Raw genomic sequence first — 15,858 nt, 5'->3', positions numbered from 1 at the left:
CTCGAGTATTCTTGGGCTTCCCAGGTGGCTCAGACAGTAAAGAATCTGCCTGCAATGTGGGAGACCTGGGTTTGACCCCTGGGTGGAGAAGATCCCCTGGAGAAGGGAATGGCAACCCACTCCAGGATTCTGGCCTGGAGAATTCCATGGACAGAGGCACCTGGCAGGCTACAGTCCATGGGGTCATAGAGAGTCAGATAGAACTGAGTGACTTTCACTTTCACACAATAAGAAATTTTTTTAAAAAGCGAATAAAAATATTAAAAGTGAAGATACGGGAAGATATTAGCAAAATAAAAAACAAGAAAACAAACAAGTAGAAATATTAGACATGAAAATAGTTAAAGAAACAAAAAAGGTGGGATAACTATGACAGACAGGAGATAGTTGAAGAATAAATTAGTGCTTTGGGAGAGAAGACTGAGAACATTTACCAGACAGACGCAGGAGCAGTCATACAACTCGGAAATGTGAAGAGTCAGAATTAAAATCTCTTGTCTGTCTCCAAAATCAAATGTTAACCTCTACTCCCATATATTCCTATCATTCTAAGAGAGAAAAAATAGAAGCAGAGGACACACCTTAATTAATGCACCTGATGTGGCCTGATAGAGTGACGACAGAAATGACACGCAGAAGTGTCCTCAGGCTTCATATCCTCTTTCTATAGTTCTTTCTTCGTCTCTCAGTCATGGCTGCTATTATCTCCTCTACTTTTGCCTCCTAACAAAGAGTGCCTCTTCCACACAACGGCTAAGAGTAGTCGTTCTAAAATGTGAAGGTAGAGCTTGCCTCCTGAAAACCCTGTGATGGCTCATCCATCCTCTGGAAATAAAATCTTTTTTCTCCTTCCCAGCCTCATCTCCTCCCGCTCTTCCCTCCATTCACCCTCACTCAACGATGCAGTCCTTCTTTCTGTTCCTCAGGCAAGCCACGTAGTTCCCAGCTAAGAGCCTTGGCACTTGTTATTCTTTCTGCTGGGAAATCTCTTCCCTACAGTCTCTTCATGGCTGCCTGCTCCTTATTCTTTAGGCATTAGCTTCAGCAACCCCTCCTCAGGCAAACCTCTGGCTCAGTCACTTTCTATCATAATAGCCCATATTTCATCTTCTTCATAACATCTGTCATTACCTTGACATCATCTAATTCACTTGTTTGTATGTATTTTCTGCCCTCCATCTGGAGACTGACAGTTCCCTGAAGGCAGGCACTTTGTCTGACTTGTTCTCCACAGTGTCCCCAACGCTGAGAAGAGTGCCTGCCAATAACTATTTGTTGACTGACTGGTCTGTCTAGCTGAACTGTTTCCTTAAGGCCCTGTTGTTAGAAAATTGGAGGGAAAAAAAAATGGTTCCACAAAGCTGCAAGTTGTTAGAGCCTCAAGGTGAACAGTTTCCTTTCCTGAGCTGTATGAAATATTTAGCGTCGGTCTGGGTGAGATTCATCTCTCCTATCACCTGCACATCTGAGGAGCAGAGACAACTTAGCTAAGGGTTTCATCAGTCAGATTCCATCTAACACTCATTTGGCTCAAAAATGTTTTTCTGGAAAATTACCAGATGGAACCTTTTACATAGAAAACCCATTCCTCTAAACCCCCGCTGAGCTGACAGTGCTACCCTGGCTAGGACTGATGAGTCACAGGCAGAGGAGAAGGGGATGTCAGGCCCTGCAGATGGTGATACATAGCCTAGCGGTGGGCTGTAGATCTAGTCCTTGAGCTGGTGCTTCTTTCTGTTCTCCTGACAACCTGCAGCCTGGATTTGCCAGTGAAAGAGTATTCCATCCCTGTTCTTCTATTCTGGGCTTCCCTGGTGGCTCAGCTGGTAAAGAATCCGCCTGCAATGCGCGAGACCTGGGTTCGATCCCTGGAGAAGGGAAAGGCTACCCACTCCTGTATTCTGGCCTGGAGAATTCCCTGGACTGTATAGTCCATGGGGTTTCTATATAGACCTTTGTAAATCATGCTGCATTCCCATCAATGTTTAGAATTTGTTTTCTCTTAGATGTTCTCAGTATGTCTGACACTGTGGGTTACCTTCCTAATAGCCATCCCTGCTTCTGCCTGATTTGGTTCACCCTCCTGTCCCCCAGGTCCTTCAGGGTGGATCAGGGGTGGGGGCACAAGCTAATCTTGGTGCGTCCATTATTCTGAGCTGAGATGCAGTTGGTTTAGGGAGGAGCATGTGAAGCAATACTGGCCAATGAGATGCAAGGGGAAACCTACCATGGGGTTTCTGAGTAAGGTTGCTTGCTATTAAGAGGAGATTATCGTAAAAGATTGTGTCCTACTGTTTGTGATCCCATGGACTGTAGCCCACCAGGTTCCTCTGTCCTTGGAATTCTTCAGGCAAGAGTACTGGAGTGGGTTGCCATTTCTGTCTCCTGGGGATCTTCCCGGCCCCGGGATCAAACTCAGGTCTCCTGCATTACAGGCAGATTCTTTACCAACTGAGCCCTAGGGAAGCCCTTAAAAAGAGGTACTCAGAAAGAAACTTCCCTTTTCTTTGCTGGTTGTTGTCATGTCTGTGTGTGATGCCTGGAACTGCTGAAGCCATCTTATGATCGATCATGAGGGGAAAAAGGATAGCTGGGAAGAAGGACTGAAAACACTTGGGTGCTTGATGATGTTTTTAAGCCTACAGATTAACCAAATTCTAGATTTTTAATGTGAACTAATCAATGTCCTTACATATAAGCCATTTTGGTTGGAGTTTTAATGTGTAGCTGAAACTACTGTATCTATATCTAGTAACTTACCAATAAAAATGTCAGTTGAAATAGAAATACATCAGTCAATATTAGTAAATGTCTACTCTGGTCCATGTTCTGGTTCCGTTCCTCAAGGAACTTAGTCTGATTCAGTATTTCTTGCAAAGAAACTTTTTACATGGGTGGGTAAGGAAAGGAAGGTGCTAATATAAAGATTCTTTGGCACCACTATAGACCTATTAAGTCATAATTTTGAGGGTGAGGGGAAGAACAAGAATATGTATTTTAGGGACTTCCCTGGTGGTCCAGTGGTTAAGACTCCATGCTTCCATAGCAGGGGATTTAGGTTTACTCCCTGGTCAAGGAACTAAGATCCCATGTGCCTCAAGGCACAGCTAAAAATAAAAATAAAAGATGAAGCCACTATAGCTTAAAAACTTTAAAAAGAATTTGTATTTTAAATAAACACTTAGATGAATATATTCTAATATTTTCTAATGGCTGAGCATTGCTGATTTATTTAAGACTGGCCCGGTGGTGGGGAGCGGTGAGACCAATGCTTATAGCTGCCCTGGCCTCAATATTGTTGCTCTTTGGCGCATGGAGGGGAGCCTTGCGGGGCAGCCCCAATGCTATGTGAATGTGCGTGCCTGCAGCCATGGAGCTTTAAGTGGCATGTAAATGATGGACTGTAGTTATTTTCTTTTAATTCTTAATATTTATTTTTAAAACCTATTAGTGGAGAATGTTCCTTTTTGAAATTTCTTTTCATGCCTGAGATATAGTAAATCTCATACTATGAGATAGAGTGAGATATATATTGGAGTGTTATTATTATTATTATTGTTTGTTATATATATAGTATATATAATATATTATATATATATATAATAATGTTTAATGGGCTTCCCTGGTGGCTCAGATGGTAAAGTGTCTGCCTGCAATGTGGGAGACCTGGGTTCGATCCCTGGGTCGGGAAGATCCCCTGGAAAAGGAAATGGCAATTTGAAGCACCAAATGATGCTCTGTTTAGCTCTAGTTGTGTGATTCCTATCAGATACAGAGAGCTTAAATATATATTTCCTATTTTTCTGCCATAAGGAAAGAGAGTATTGCTTTCCAAATGACTTTCATAAACCAATGACTGGAGTAACATCCAACACATGAACATTCTGTCTTCTAAGAGAGATTCCTGGTAACACTGTTATTCAGAACATCAGATCATCTGAAAGTTTAAAAACTGAGGCTCTTCACTAGTAACAAGATGTGGTTACCCTGAATTTGAAAAATTCACTGCTTTATTAGTATATCATATCAGTGAAACTTGTGTATCTAAATTTAACTGTGAAAGGAAAGATAGAACTGAATATTCCAGACTAGCACAGATGGAGTTACTAACCACAGGAGGAAATATTCCTAGGGGGCCTTTTCAGAGGGATATTTGGACTTTAGATAAATCATTGATTATGTAGCTGACAACTGAGTCTGAACAGATTTTCCGCAAACGCTGAGTTCTATTTCTCTATGGTTCAGTGTGACTTACACCAGCTGTGCTGTTGCTGGCAGATGCATTGGTACAGAGTGACTTTCATGTCTCTGCCTGTTCTGTTCTTGTGACTAGAGCACTAAATTTACTTAGGAGATTTGGAAAACCATTTCAGCAACCTGTAACATTCAAGAGACAGAAATTGGAAAATTGAAACTCCTTTCTAGAACACAAAGGAGCACAGCTAAAGAGAATTTTCATTTCTGTGAAATTTATTCTATGACTAGTTACATTCTCAGTGCATAGAGTCTGGCAAACAATAGTGAAATAAAGTGGCATTTCAGAGAAGACTTTGCTGCGTCACAAAAATAATCTGTGAGTATGTGCATGGAGTGATGGGATTGAGAATGTATTTTCTATCATTTCCTGGTTGCTTGTTCCTAACCATTGCCCTGCCAGGTGGAAGCCTCCTTTGCTGAGTTTTACACACAGGGCTAAAAGCTGGAGGTGAGTGAGGGAGGCAATTTCAATTTTAAATCATCCATAACAGGAAGAAGTAGTCCAGTGGGGTAGGGTCAACACTGGCCTGTGTGGAGGAACCACAGAAGGAAAGGACTCCAAACAGTGATGCCTCTGAGAAGAGGCTGGAGAAAAGAGGCTGTGGACTTTTCCCAGATTCAAGATACATAGTATGAGGCAAACACCTTGTGTTCAGTAACATTTTTTACAGACTTAATTAATGTGCCTATTGTGATTGGCTTTCTGGTGGAGACATTCAGGTGGGCAGGTGTTCCTGAGTCTCTGTGTGGATGGGGGCTTGGGGGACATCTGGGTGACCGAGGGAAACACGTGGACTGCAGCAGCGAGTTGTTTCAATGTTACCGGGAGTACTTACAGCGTCCTGTAGTGCTCTTGAGACCCTGACCCACATTACCTCGCTACTGTTTGGATTTGTGTGCTATTTATGTGAGTCCCCAGGGGAAATAAGACTCTATATGAAGTGGGAAGGCTGGGGGTTCAAGTTCTGCCTCTGCCACTTAATATCCTTCACCCCTAATAAGTGGTCCAGAAGAGAACCCCTTTATCTGTCCTATGGAGATGACTCCTGCCCTCCTGAGTTGGCTGAAGTTGACCAATTTACCTAATGTATCTAAAGTGAAAGTCGCTCATTCGTGTCCGACTCTTTGCGACCCCATGGACTGTATAGTCCATGGAATTCTCCAGGCCAGAATACTGGGGTGGGTAGCCTTTCCCTTCTGCAGGGGATCTTCCCAACCCGGGGCCTCAAAGCCAGGTCTCCCACATTGCAGGCGAATTCTTTACCAGCTGAGCCACAGGGAAGCCCAAGAATACTGGAGTGGGTAGCCTATCCCTTCTTCTGCAGATCTTCCCGGTTTGATCTTCAGGGATCGAACCGGAGTCTCCTGCATTGCAGGCGGATTCTTTACCAACTGAGCTATGAGGGAAACCCTAATGTATCTAAAGTGCTTTGTAATGTCTACAAGGGTCACACATGTGTGTTCTTATTATGCTTATTATTAATGATTAGATGGTGTTATGGGAAAAGATATGTTGACGTCCTAACCCCTGTGGTCCTAGCACCACAGAAAGTGACCTTGAAGGTCATGGCTGATGTGATTAGTCACACTCACTGGGGTTGGTGGGTGCCTAATGCAGTTTGACTGATGTCTTTATAAGAAGACAGCCATGTGAAGGCAGAGACACCAGGAGGAGACCGTGTGAAGACAGAGGCAGAGATTGGAGCCATGCATCTGTGAATCAAGGGACACCAGGGATTGCTGGCTGTCACCAGAAGCTGAGAGAGATGAATCTCTCTCAGAACAGTCTCCCCAGAGCCCTTAGAAGGAATCAACCTGCAGACGCCTTGATTTCAGGCTTCTAACTCCTAAAATTGTGAGGCAAAACATCTGCTGTTGTGGTACTGTATTGCTGCAGTCCTAGGAATCTGATACAAATGCTAAATTATTTGAGCAGAGTTTCTAGCCCAAGAGAAATGTAAGGAATTTATTATCACACGGTTTACTTCTTCATAATGCTTATAGTCAACAGAGCACTTTCACAAACATCCATTCATCTCATCCCCACAACCAGTCCTTGGTACAAGTAAAATTTTTCTCAGTTTAGGTGGAAACTAAAGCTTGGAGGTTATCAGTAATCCAGCCAAGAAATATTAGCCTGCCCCTTTGACTCTTTTACTGACATCACAGCAGCTTTATTTAGACCAATTAGTACTTCTCCCTGTTATATTTATATATATATATAATTTATATATACAAATATATATATTTATATAAATCCCTGAGTTATTCTCAGAGATAAGATATATTTATTCCTCTGAAATATAAATATACATATATACACTCAAGATAAATATATGTATTTATAGATATAAAGCTATATATATATTTAACTGGCATACATATTTACACATGTATATTCTTCATATATAAGTGTATAGTCAAGATATATATGCTTCTCTATGATGTTATATATAGCTTGCATATGTATAATTATAGTCTCTGCAAATATACATGTGTGTATATATTTAGCTTGCTTCCAACGTTATGTAATTTTCCACACCAGTTATCTTTCCTGTGCTTGGCTCACATCTCTCCTTGGAGTCCCAAGGATGCTCTCTGTGGTCCAGGGGTTGGAGGGGCATGCTGTCTGCTCTAGAGAACTGAGACTGGCCTTTGTCCGACCTCAGCTCAGTTCTCACACTAGCTCTTGTGTGTGGTGAGAATTCAGGGAGCCTCCTGGGATGGAGGGAGTGAGCTTCGTGTGGGCAGTTCTGCCCTGATTGACATGGGGGTGTTGAGGGTAATGCCCATTTCCTGTGGCTGTGTCCACCCGTAGCCAGAGTCTTGCCCATCACGGGGGTGAGGGCGCTCAGGGAGATGATGCCAGAGAGAGGATAAAAGACTGCGCTGTGGCTGACAGCAGTGCCTCCCAGGCTCAGCTAAGATGTGAATCCAGGCTGCTGAAACCCCACGGATGGACACCATGGAGGAAGATCAGATGTGGCTGCGTTCACATCTTCCACGCTGCAAGGGATGGACTGGAGGCAAAGATGTCCCAGGATTCTAAGATATCCCAGGGGGTGTGTGTGTGTGTGTGTGTGTGTTGAAAAGATAGCCAGCAGAGGGTGTGGATAGCCAAGTGGTTGGGGAAATAGGCTTTGAGATCATAGAGAGACAGATTTCTGTGTTGGAATCTTGGTCTGTCATTGCATTGTGTGACCATGGGCAAGTACTTGACTCCTCTGAACCCCAGTGACTTCATCTTTAAAACAGCAACGCTGTCCACCTCTTAGAGTTACTGTGAAGATTCAGTGAGATGATTAACACTTCCAGTGAGAGCTGGAAGCTTACTCTGGTGGCTCAGACGGTAAAGTGTCTGTCTGCCCACAATGAGGAAGACCCAGGTTCGATCCCTGGGTCAGGAAGATACCCTGGAGAAGGAAATAGCAACCCACTCCAGTATTCTTGCCTGGAAAATTCCATGGATGGAGGAGCCTGGTAGGCTACAGTCCATGGGGTCACAAAGAGTTGGACACGACTGAGCGACTTCACTTAAGAGATGGAAACGTTAACACTGCATATGGTCAGTGGGGCCAGAGACCTGTGCAGGGTGGGAGGGGATCTGCCAGGTAATAAACAACCTGCTCACAACCCAGAGTGCCCTGTGTATCTTCTTGTTTCACAAGCTATGCAGACTATTTTGAGCTTTCTCATCTGAGAGCTAGTTGCCCTCAAAGATGAATATGATACTGCCAAATAAAACCCAAGAGATCTCCAACCTAACATGACCTATCCCATGAAACACTCAGCCAACAGTGTTTTGTCTTCCTTTCTTGTGTATCCTAACGTGAAATATCTGTCTTTGTGTGGCAATGAGAGAGATGCATCATGGTATAATACAATGTCTGCCATGGTGCTAGGAAGAAGCATTGAACATGACTATTTTCTAGGCCCTGAATGCCCTATTCTACTTACAAGTAGAGCTCATTAATCATTTATTGTTTTGCCCATTTGGCTCACTAAGAGTTTTATGTACCCAAATTTTAAATACCATTCTTTGGCCTTCACTCAGACCTCCATCATCCCCAAATGTACTCCTGAGAGCATCTCTGAGATACATATTGGCTATAGCCCAGCCTAGACAACTCCTCAGTACAAAACAACTTGATTTCTTTGGCCCAGAGAGCATCACCGTTCAGGGTTATACCCCCCTCCTTTTTATTCCAGTCCTCTCTGCCCTGTGCTGTTTCTGACACACCGCAGGAATGTTCCAGCCTTAGCAAATTTGCTTTCCCCTGTATGTCCATGTGGCCCACTCCCTCATCTCCTGGTTTTTGCTCAAATGCTAACTTCTCATGAGGCCTACCCTGGCCAGATGACTTAACAATGTGAATCTGTTCTTCTTCGTAGAACAAATATTCCATGAGGGCAGGGTCTTTGTTTTGTTCTCTGAAGACTGTTTCAAGGGCCTAGCATCATGCCTGGCATGTAGTATATAATCAGTATATATCTGCTAGGTGAACATATGGCTATAACCAGTTTCGGAAGACCAGGAACCTAAGGGATAGAAGAGAACTTAAGAGTAATTTGATTTTGTGGTGAGATATTGAAGAAAATGAAAAAGTAATTTATGACCAGGATTTGTTTTCTACTCCAAATGAAATCCTGTGGGGGAATAATGTATGCTCTTAAATCTTAACCGCTTACTTCATTACATAAAAGAGTGCTTATGAGTGTAACTTGTGGGCAGAGTTGAGAAATAGCAAATAGTGGTGACTCTAATCTGCATTCTAGAAATGAATTCTGGATCTTGCCTAGAACTGAGACAGCCCTTGGGACTCAGGCGCTTAAAACTCCACCCCATTTTATGGAGGAGGCAGAGACTGCCTGGAGAAAAGACATTTTCATTTTCTTCAGGTCACATAGCTGATTACTGGCAGATTCAAGAGTTGGTGCCTAGCCACCAAGCAATGCTCCTTCTTCCAGCAGAAGAAAAAGAAAAAAGGTGCTGGTGCTTTTCTGCTTAATTAAACTTAAATGAGCACTGACTGCACTATCATGAAATCAGTGGATGTCTGTTCGTTGTGAATCTGTAAACACATGGGGAAATCAGAATTATTTACTGCCTTTAATATAATGTCACCATAATTGTCCTAGAAATGATTGCAAGCATTCCGCCTCCCCCTGCTACATGGATTATTAATACGACCTAACATTTAGCAAGCACTAGTAGCATGTGGGTGTTGCTCCAACTGCCGGAGGTTGAGAAGAGCCGTGTACACGCTCGGTCTGCCTACCTTTTTAATGTGCTTATCTGTAGCCAAACTTTGTTCGTAGAATAGGCATTTATCCCTCTTTTTGCTGGATTTTTTTTACTCTTCTCAGTTGTTTTTATTTGTTTTTAGTATTACCTATAAATATGCCCACATAGATTTATAAGGCATAACCTCTGAGAATATGTGACATATATTCAGACTGTTTGATGAGTTTTGTACTTGTGTGAGTACTCCGCTTGCATATCAATACATTTGTTACCACTCAATGCATACTATCACTTGAAGGAGGAAGTTATTTTAAAAATTATCATGTTTATTTTGTTGGATTCGTTATGTCCATTCAAAACATCCCACTGATGATTGAAATGCCCAAATGCCATTTTGCTTTTCCAGTTAATCAGAAAGCTGCTGCTCTAAGCAGAGCCCTAAAGATTCAATTGCTCCACCATTATTCTCCATTACTTCTGTCAACTATAGTTCTGTAGGAATTGAAATTCAATGCATCATGATAGGCTGTTGTAGGTGTCTCGAGAAGTATTAAGGCCAGAGAGTCCCTGCCTTTAGAGAGTTTGCAGTCTGTGCTGGGAGATTAGAGGAGAGAGACCGAAAGAAAACCAGCCATCTCAGGTGGCACATAGAAGGCTCTTAGGTATATGACTTAGGCAGCAAGAGAAGGGATGTGGGGGAGATCAAGGTAGAAGTGAATCTTGAGGTCATCATGCTTTGGCTTTGAATTATTGAATCTATCTTTCCCTTTGTTTCAGTTTTGCTTTCGCTGGAATCCAGGAAATGGCAAAAATTTCTTTGGATTTCTTTTTAAGTTTTTTGCCATCTTCCAGGGATTTTCTGTCATCTTCTATGATGTAAGTCACCAGTCTGAGCTAATGAAATGCACTTGGGTTCACATTGGAATTTGACAGAAGAATAATTTCTGTTTTCTATTTGTCATGTGGAGAGTCAGATGGGAATAGGTCTCTGTGTTCTCCTTGGATGGAAAGGATAGCTAATATATCCAATATGATCATTATTTTTGTGCATGCCACTTTCATTGTCCTTAACGAAGAAAAAATGCCATCTATCTACATGTCTTATTTTTAAAAATTAAAAAAACACCCTTTCCTCTTGTTTGGTCTCATTTTCTCTAAATTATAGCCTCATCATCCCATAAACAAATACGAATTAGGGGTAGCTTGAAAAGAAGGGCCGAAATACTGTGCTTGATCTACTTGGAATGCGTTAAATTCAGTTGACTAAGAAACAGGGAAATTCTTAATGGTGAACATTCTAGAATATTTGTGGCATGCATGCGTGCTCAGTCATGTCCAACTCTTTGCAACCCCGTGGACAGTAGCCTACCAGGCTCCTCTGTCCGTGGAATTTTCCAGGCAAGGATACTGGAGTGGGTTGCCATTTCCTCCTCCAGGGGATCTTCCCTCTCCAAGAATCAAACCCATGTCTCTTGCATCTCCTGCATTGGCAGATGGGTTCTTTACTACTGTGGCAACTGTGAAGCCACTGTAATATTAGTGATTTTTAAGGTTTTATTGGCTTCATGGTTAAAAGTAATTTAAAAACAAAAATCCAGTATTTTTACTTTTCGTGTGGAATCATTTAATTTGTTCAATCATTTTTCCCCCCCTGTGGTCATCATGTATATTTTTGGATCAGAATTATTTTAAAGTAATTAGCCTCCAACTAATAAAAATAAGTGGAAAAAAAAAATAAAGGTACAGTGAGTGGGTCTTAGAGTTCCTAGTTCAACCTCTTTATTTGACAAATGAGAGAACAAGCCCAGAGACACAGGGGACTAAGCATGAGGTCATGCAGAAAATTATTGGAAGGCCTGACACTAAATCCCAAGTGTCCTGAAAACTTTAATGGGGACATCAGATCACATCCCAATGTGACATACTCAAATGGAAACTCAAACTAATATGTATTGTCCTGTGATCCCAACTTGTCCAAACTAAGATCTTTTGGACAATGTGCATGTATTAATTGTATATTTCCAAGTCCCCAGAGGTGCCCCTCTCTGTAGAACTTCCCTGGATGAGATTCAGGTGTGGTACTGTAAATAGGGGAAACAAAAACACTCTGATGATTGATTTAATATATTTCAAAATTTCTGAGTTTTTATCTGGAAATGTTAACATATTCATTTGATTTATTTTGAAAGTCACAGTTAAGTATATCTTATCTTGTCATGTGTCTTTCATTGCCTGTGTTGTGTTATTTTATTTATAAATCTATATGAAACTGTAGGGGCTATTTAAAGAGGAAGCAGTAAAATTGGCACGTTTTGTCAATCAGAGAGGAATAAGGGAGGTTCGCTTTCCTGACGTGGTTTAATGCGGTCCTTCTGAAAGCAGAGAACTAGTTTAGATAAACTCAAAGATCTCATTCAGGCCCTTTAATTTCTAATGTAATCATCAATGATAGTTAAAACTGTTGTAATTTAGACTTACTTGTCAACATATTCAACTAGATCTGTAGAATTCTTGGTTGACATTTTGGCCGGAGAAAATCTTACCTGAAACAAAGGTCATGGGTTTAAAATGTATTGTCAGCTACTTTACAGGGAAATCTTATCCATCTTATGATGTTTTAATTTAAAACAAAATCAATGCTATAGGTCACAGATCATTAGCTCAGTTAATCTTGCACATGCCCCATTTGTACCGCTAGAGGCTAAAGCCCAAATCAAGTTCTGGGAAATTTCTGAACAGTTGTATTTCGTATATTTGGTACCATAGTCAAGAAAAACTTTCTGGAAAAGTCAAAGCCATAGATTATTCTTAGATGGTATTTTAATGAAATAGCAGACAATTACTGGCTGAGTTACTAAAGATGTCTTCATAGAGTGAATTATTCCTGACCTGGTGAATTCCAATGGGAATCAGCTAATTTTAAAAGGCAAAGCCAAAATCTAGAAAACTTGTCTATTCAAATAATTTTGTTTTCTAAGAAATCTGTTTGTCAGAGTCTTATAGTCAATGAGAAATAAAAGTATAGAGCACAGATATGTACATAACTTCTAATGTTAAACATAATTGGCTGTATGGACACTACTAATTCAATAAAATGATACTAGAAAGTTCTAGTATTTGCATGAAAATTCATTTAATTTTGTAGCATTTCTAGGAGGAAAGAGGTTACCAGATGTACTCACTATTTTGCTTATGTTAAGTGTTTTAATACTAATGCTCTTTTATTTTTTTAAATTAAAAGAAAAAAGGACCCATATTACCTTCATTTTAATAGCCTATCACTGAACGGTGAGCAGAGTATGTTAAAACCCATGACAGAAATCATTCCTTTTGCAAAGGCTTTAAGAACGACCACATCATACTTCTTAATTTAGGGCTAAAGAAACTTATTTGGAAACCTCTCTCCTCCAATAAAACTTTAAAAAAAAGAAAGAAAAGTAAGTTTGTTTTCAAGGAGGCTAATATAGAACACCACCTGACAACAGGCTCTCCTGGCCTGCCCACTCAGTGGAAGGAACCAGAAAAAGCTTGAGGCTGTGCGGATGGAGCCAGTGAGCCATTTAATTGTGCTTCAGACCCGCTCTGCCCAATGTTGAGTGGAGTTTGCCATGAGTCTGGTGCTCCAAAGCCAGGTCTTCGCTAGAGAATGGATTTATTATACTAATACCCTGAGCACACAGATGTCTGTGGTATGGAAACCATCCCAGCTCCCTAGAGAACGGGGTTGGTCTTCTGCCCTGGTTGTGTTTTCACCCTGGGTTCTGCTGCAACAATGCTGTGCCATGGGCTCCTCACCTACTTAATGCCAGCTCTTTCCTCCTCACCTCCCCACGGCTGCACCCCAGCCTGTGGGAGGTTGTTTGTGGGCTGGTCCCTGGCCTTTTAGGTTTGGCACCTCCTAGTCTTTCGTGAGTACTTGTGGAAAGAAAGAGTGTGATGCACACTGTCCAAGGACAATGACTAACGGGTTATTGTCTTCCTTTCTTTTGAAGTAAAGCAGTTGGATACGTATCTGTTTTAACTATTCATTTTTTAAATCAGTTTTATTTTGCTCATTTTTAAGTTTTACTTTGGAAGACAATAAACATCATTCTCTTAAAAGCATACCTACAAGTCACATACTTTGAAAGTAATGAACGTTAAACCTGACAATTCAGGGAAATTTGGAAAAATATAGAAAAAGTAAAAGATACAGAAAAAAGCACAATTCTAGAGCAAAAGTTGTTAACACTGTGGCATAACTTATTTACTCTTTGTGCACTTTTTTAGGTATTTAAGACTAAATTTTTATATTTTTGCCGATTGAATAGAGGAGTCAGCCATCCCACTGAATTAAACTGAATATAGGAGTTAGCTCTTCCCACAAACTAAGCATAATTATATCAAAATTGCCTCATAAACAACTTTGTGATTATCATGGGACATTTAGAAGTATTAGTTTTCATTTGTTTAGTAATAATGCTTTACAACTGAATGGACTATAAAATATGTTCACACATATGATGTAATTTCATTCTTGAAACAGCTCTGTAAAGTGAGAATCATTAACTTACGGATAACAATAGTTACCTTAAGTAACTGAAATCCTTCTTTATTAGAGAAAGCATTTAAGATGATTATTTTAATAGGTGAGAAATCTGAGGATCAGAGAAGCAAGGAACTTTCTCAACATCATGTAGGTGATGATAATGGTCAGGCTGAGTCCTTCCTACCTGCCTTTGCCTTAAAGGCTCATTCAAGCTCCACATCTTAGGATAGGCCTAATCAGCCCATTTCACATAAGAGGAGGCAGAGAGTTTTTAAGTAATTGTCTGAGTCATGCAGCCAATGTGTGGTACAGCCAGTAGATACCAAAAGTCATTGCTTGACATTGTGCTCGCTTTCCAGTCCTCTTCCCATCACAAGAGGCTGTATCTGCTAGTCAGAATTACAAAGCAGAGTCTGAAAATGCTGCTTATTTGAGTGTGTGTTTTTTTTAATTAATGGGGAAGATATGACAAGTACATAATAATAAAAATTTTATTTAGTTATTTTCTTTTTTGTTAGAGATAACAACCACACTTTGAGTTCCTTTTAAATCTTCACAAAAATAAATAATGATCAAATTTCTAGCTCCCCATATTAAAAGTCAGTCCAATGAATGAACTGACAAATCGAGATCATTTTTCTTTGCAGCTTGTGCTGGCCTCAGTCATTTTTTTCAAAGCAGAACAAACAGGAAAGGTGAGAGAGTGAAAAGGAAAGCAACTCTTCCCGGACTCCTGAGATCTCTCTAAGCAACATTAAGCTTTAAAGAAGCTGAACAAAATATCCTATTTTTATTATGAATATCTAAGAGTACTTGCTTTCTTTTCTTGCTCACTGGCTGAGCCAGGAAGGGGGCCATCAGGTTCTTCTGGCTGTTCCTTGGCAGCAGCAGTCAGGGAAGCACTTTTGTTTACATCCATCTCTAGGCAACCAGAATGCTGAATCAGATCAGGAACTACAGCACATGAAGTTTTTGCAGTGGTGGCAATTGTTTATTTTTTAATTGAGGGCAGTTTCTGAACATACAGTGAAATTTAGGGGGAGGCTTCCAATTTGTTTCACACATCTTTCCTTCCTTCCTCCCTCCCCGGTTCTCCCCCAGGTCCGCATCACACCTAGAGAATAGTTTATCACTCGGATACTGCCATGAGACAGGAAACTGTTAAGAGGTACTCATCTAGGTCAAACTGATAATAGGCAATGATTCCTCACCCCATTGTGCCGAAGCCTTCTGAGTATCTACTTTGGGATTTATTACCTTGTTTGTATGTAGTAAGAAATATAAGGAAGCTAGCCAAGAATGAGACATGAAGAGTCCTTGAGTAACCCATGAGATAAATACCTGAACTCATGACGCTTGATTTCCTGACTTTATTTTCTTGGAAAGGGAACAGAGGTTTTTATTTTCTCTCTCTGAAAGCCAAAGTACTAAGGAATTTTGATTGCATCCTGACCAAAATCTTCATGTTTCTGGGGCATCTTCCTGGGATGGCCCAGCAGCATTGTGACTACAGGAAGGACTGTGATGTCAATAGGGTTGGGGTCCTCACTTTAGGTCCCAGGTTTAGGGGCTTCAAGTGTTTTCCTTAGTGCTCACTGTAGTAAAAATCTCTAGGTCCTCCCCACCTCTTTGTCTCAATGGGTGGGAAGTGATTATTTTTAGACTGATATTTCACACCCTTCTGCTTATTTCCCCTTCACAGTTTGAGAAGAGACCAGTTTCCATCAGATTAAACAAAGAAATGAGATGCTGCCATACTCCTGAATCTTTCTCCAAGTATGCTAATTAAGGCAGCTAACTCTTCTTGGGCTCCAAAATCACTGCAGAT

At 40.9% G+C, this 15,858-nt stretch overlaps 1 protein-coding gene across 1 annotated transcript in view; it reads right to left on the bottom strand.

The window, feature by feature from the left end:
- The window catches only part of FAM81B (family with sequence similarity 81 member B), a 58,981-nt gene extending 43,579 nt beyond the window's left edge, over window positions 1–15,402 (bottom strand). The window contains exons 1-3 of the mRNA XM_061149501.1: window positions 15,372–15,402; window positions 14,848–14,951; window positions 11,981–12,045 (exon numbers count right to left, since the gene is read on the bottom strand). Coding sequence (XP_061005484.1) covers window positions 11,981–12,045; window positions 14,848–14,951; window positions 15,372–15,381 — 179 coding nt within the window. The 5' untranslated portion in view covers window positions 15,382–15,402. The remainder of the gene's footprint in view (window positions 1–11,980; window positions 12,046–14,847; window positions 14,952–15,371) is intronic.
- Window positions 15,403–15,858: the final 456 nt, after the last annotated feature.

Source organism: Dama dama, chromosome 9 (genome assembly GCF_033118175.1).
Source record: "Dama dama isolate Ldn47 chromosome 9, ASM3311817v1, whole genome shotgun sequence".
In the NCBI taxonomy this organism is placed as follows: Eukaryota; Metazoa; Chordata; class Mammalia; order Artiodactyla; family Cervidae; genus Dama; species Dama dama.
Note: the sequence above shows the minus strand (reverse complement) of the source record. Positions and strands in the feature narration are given on the sequence as shown.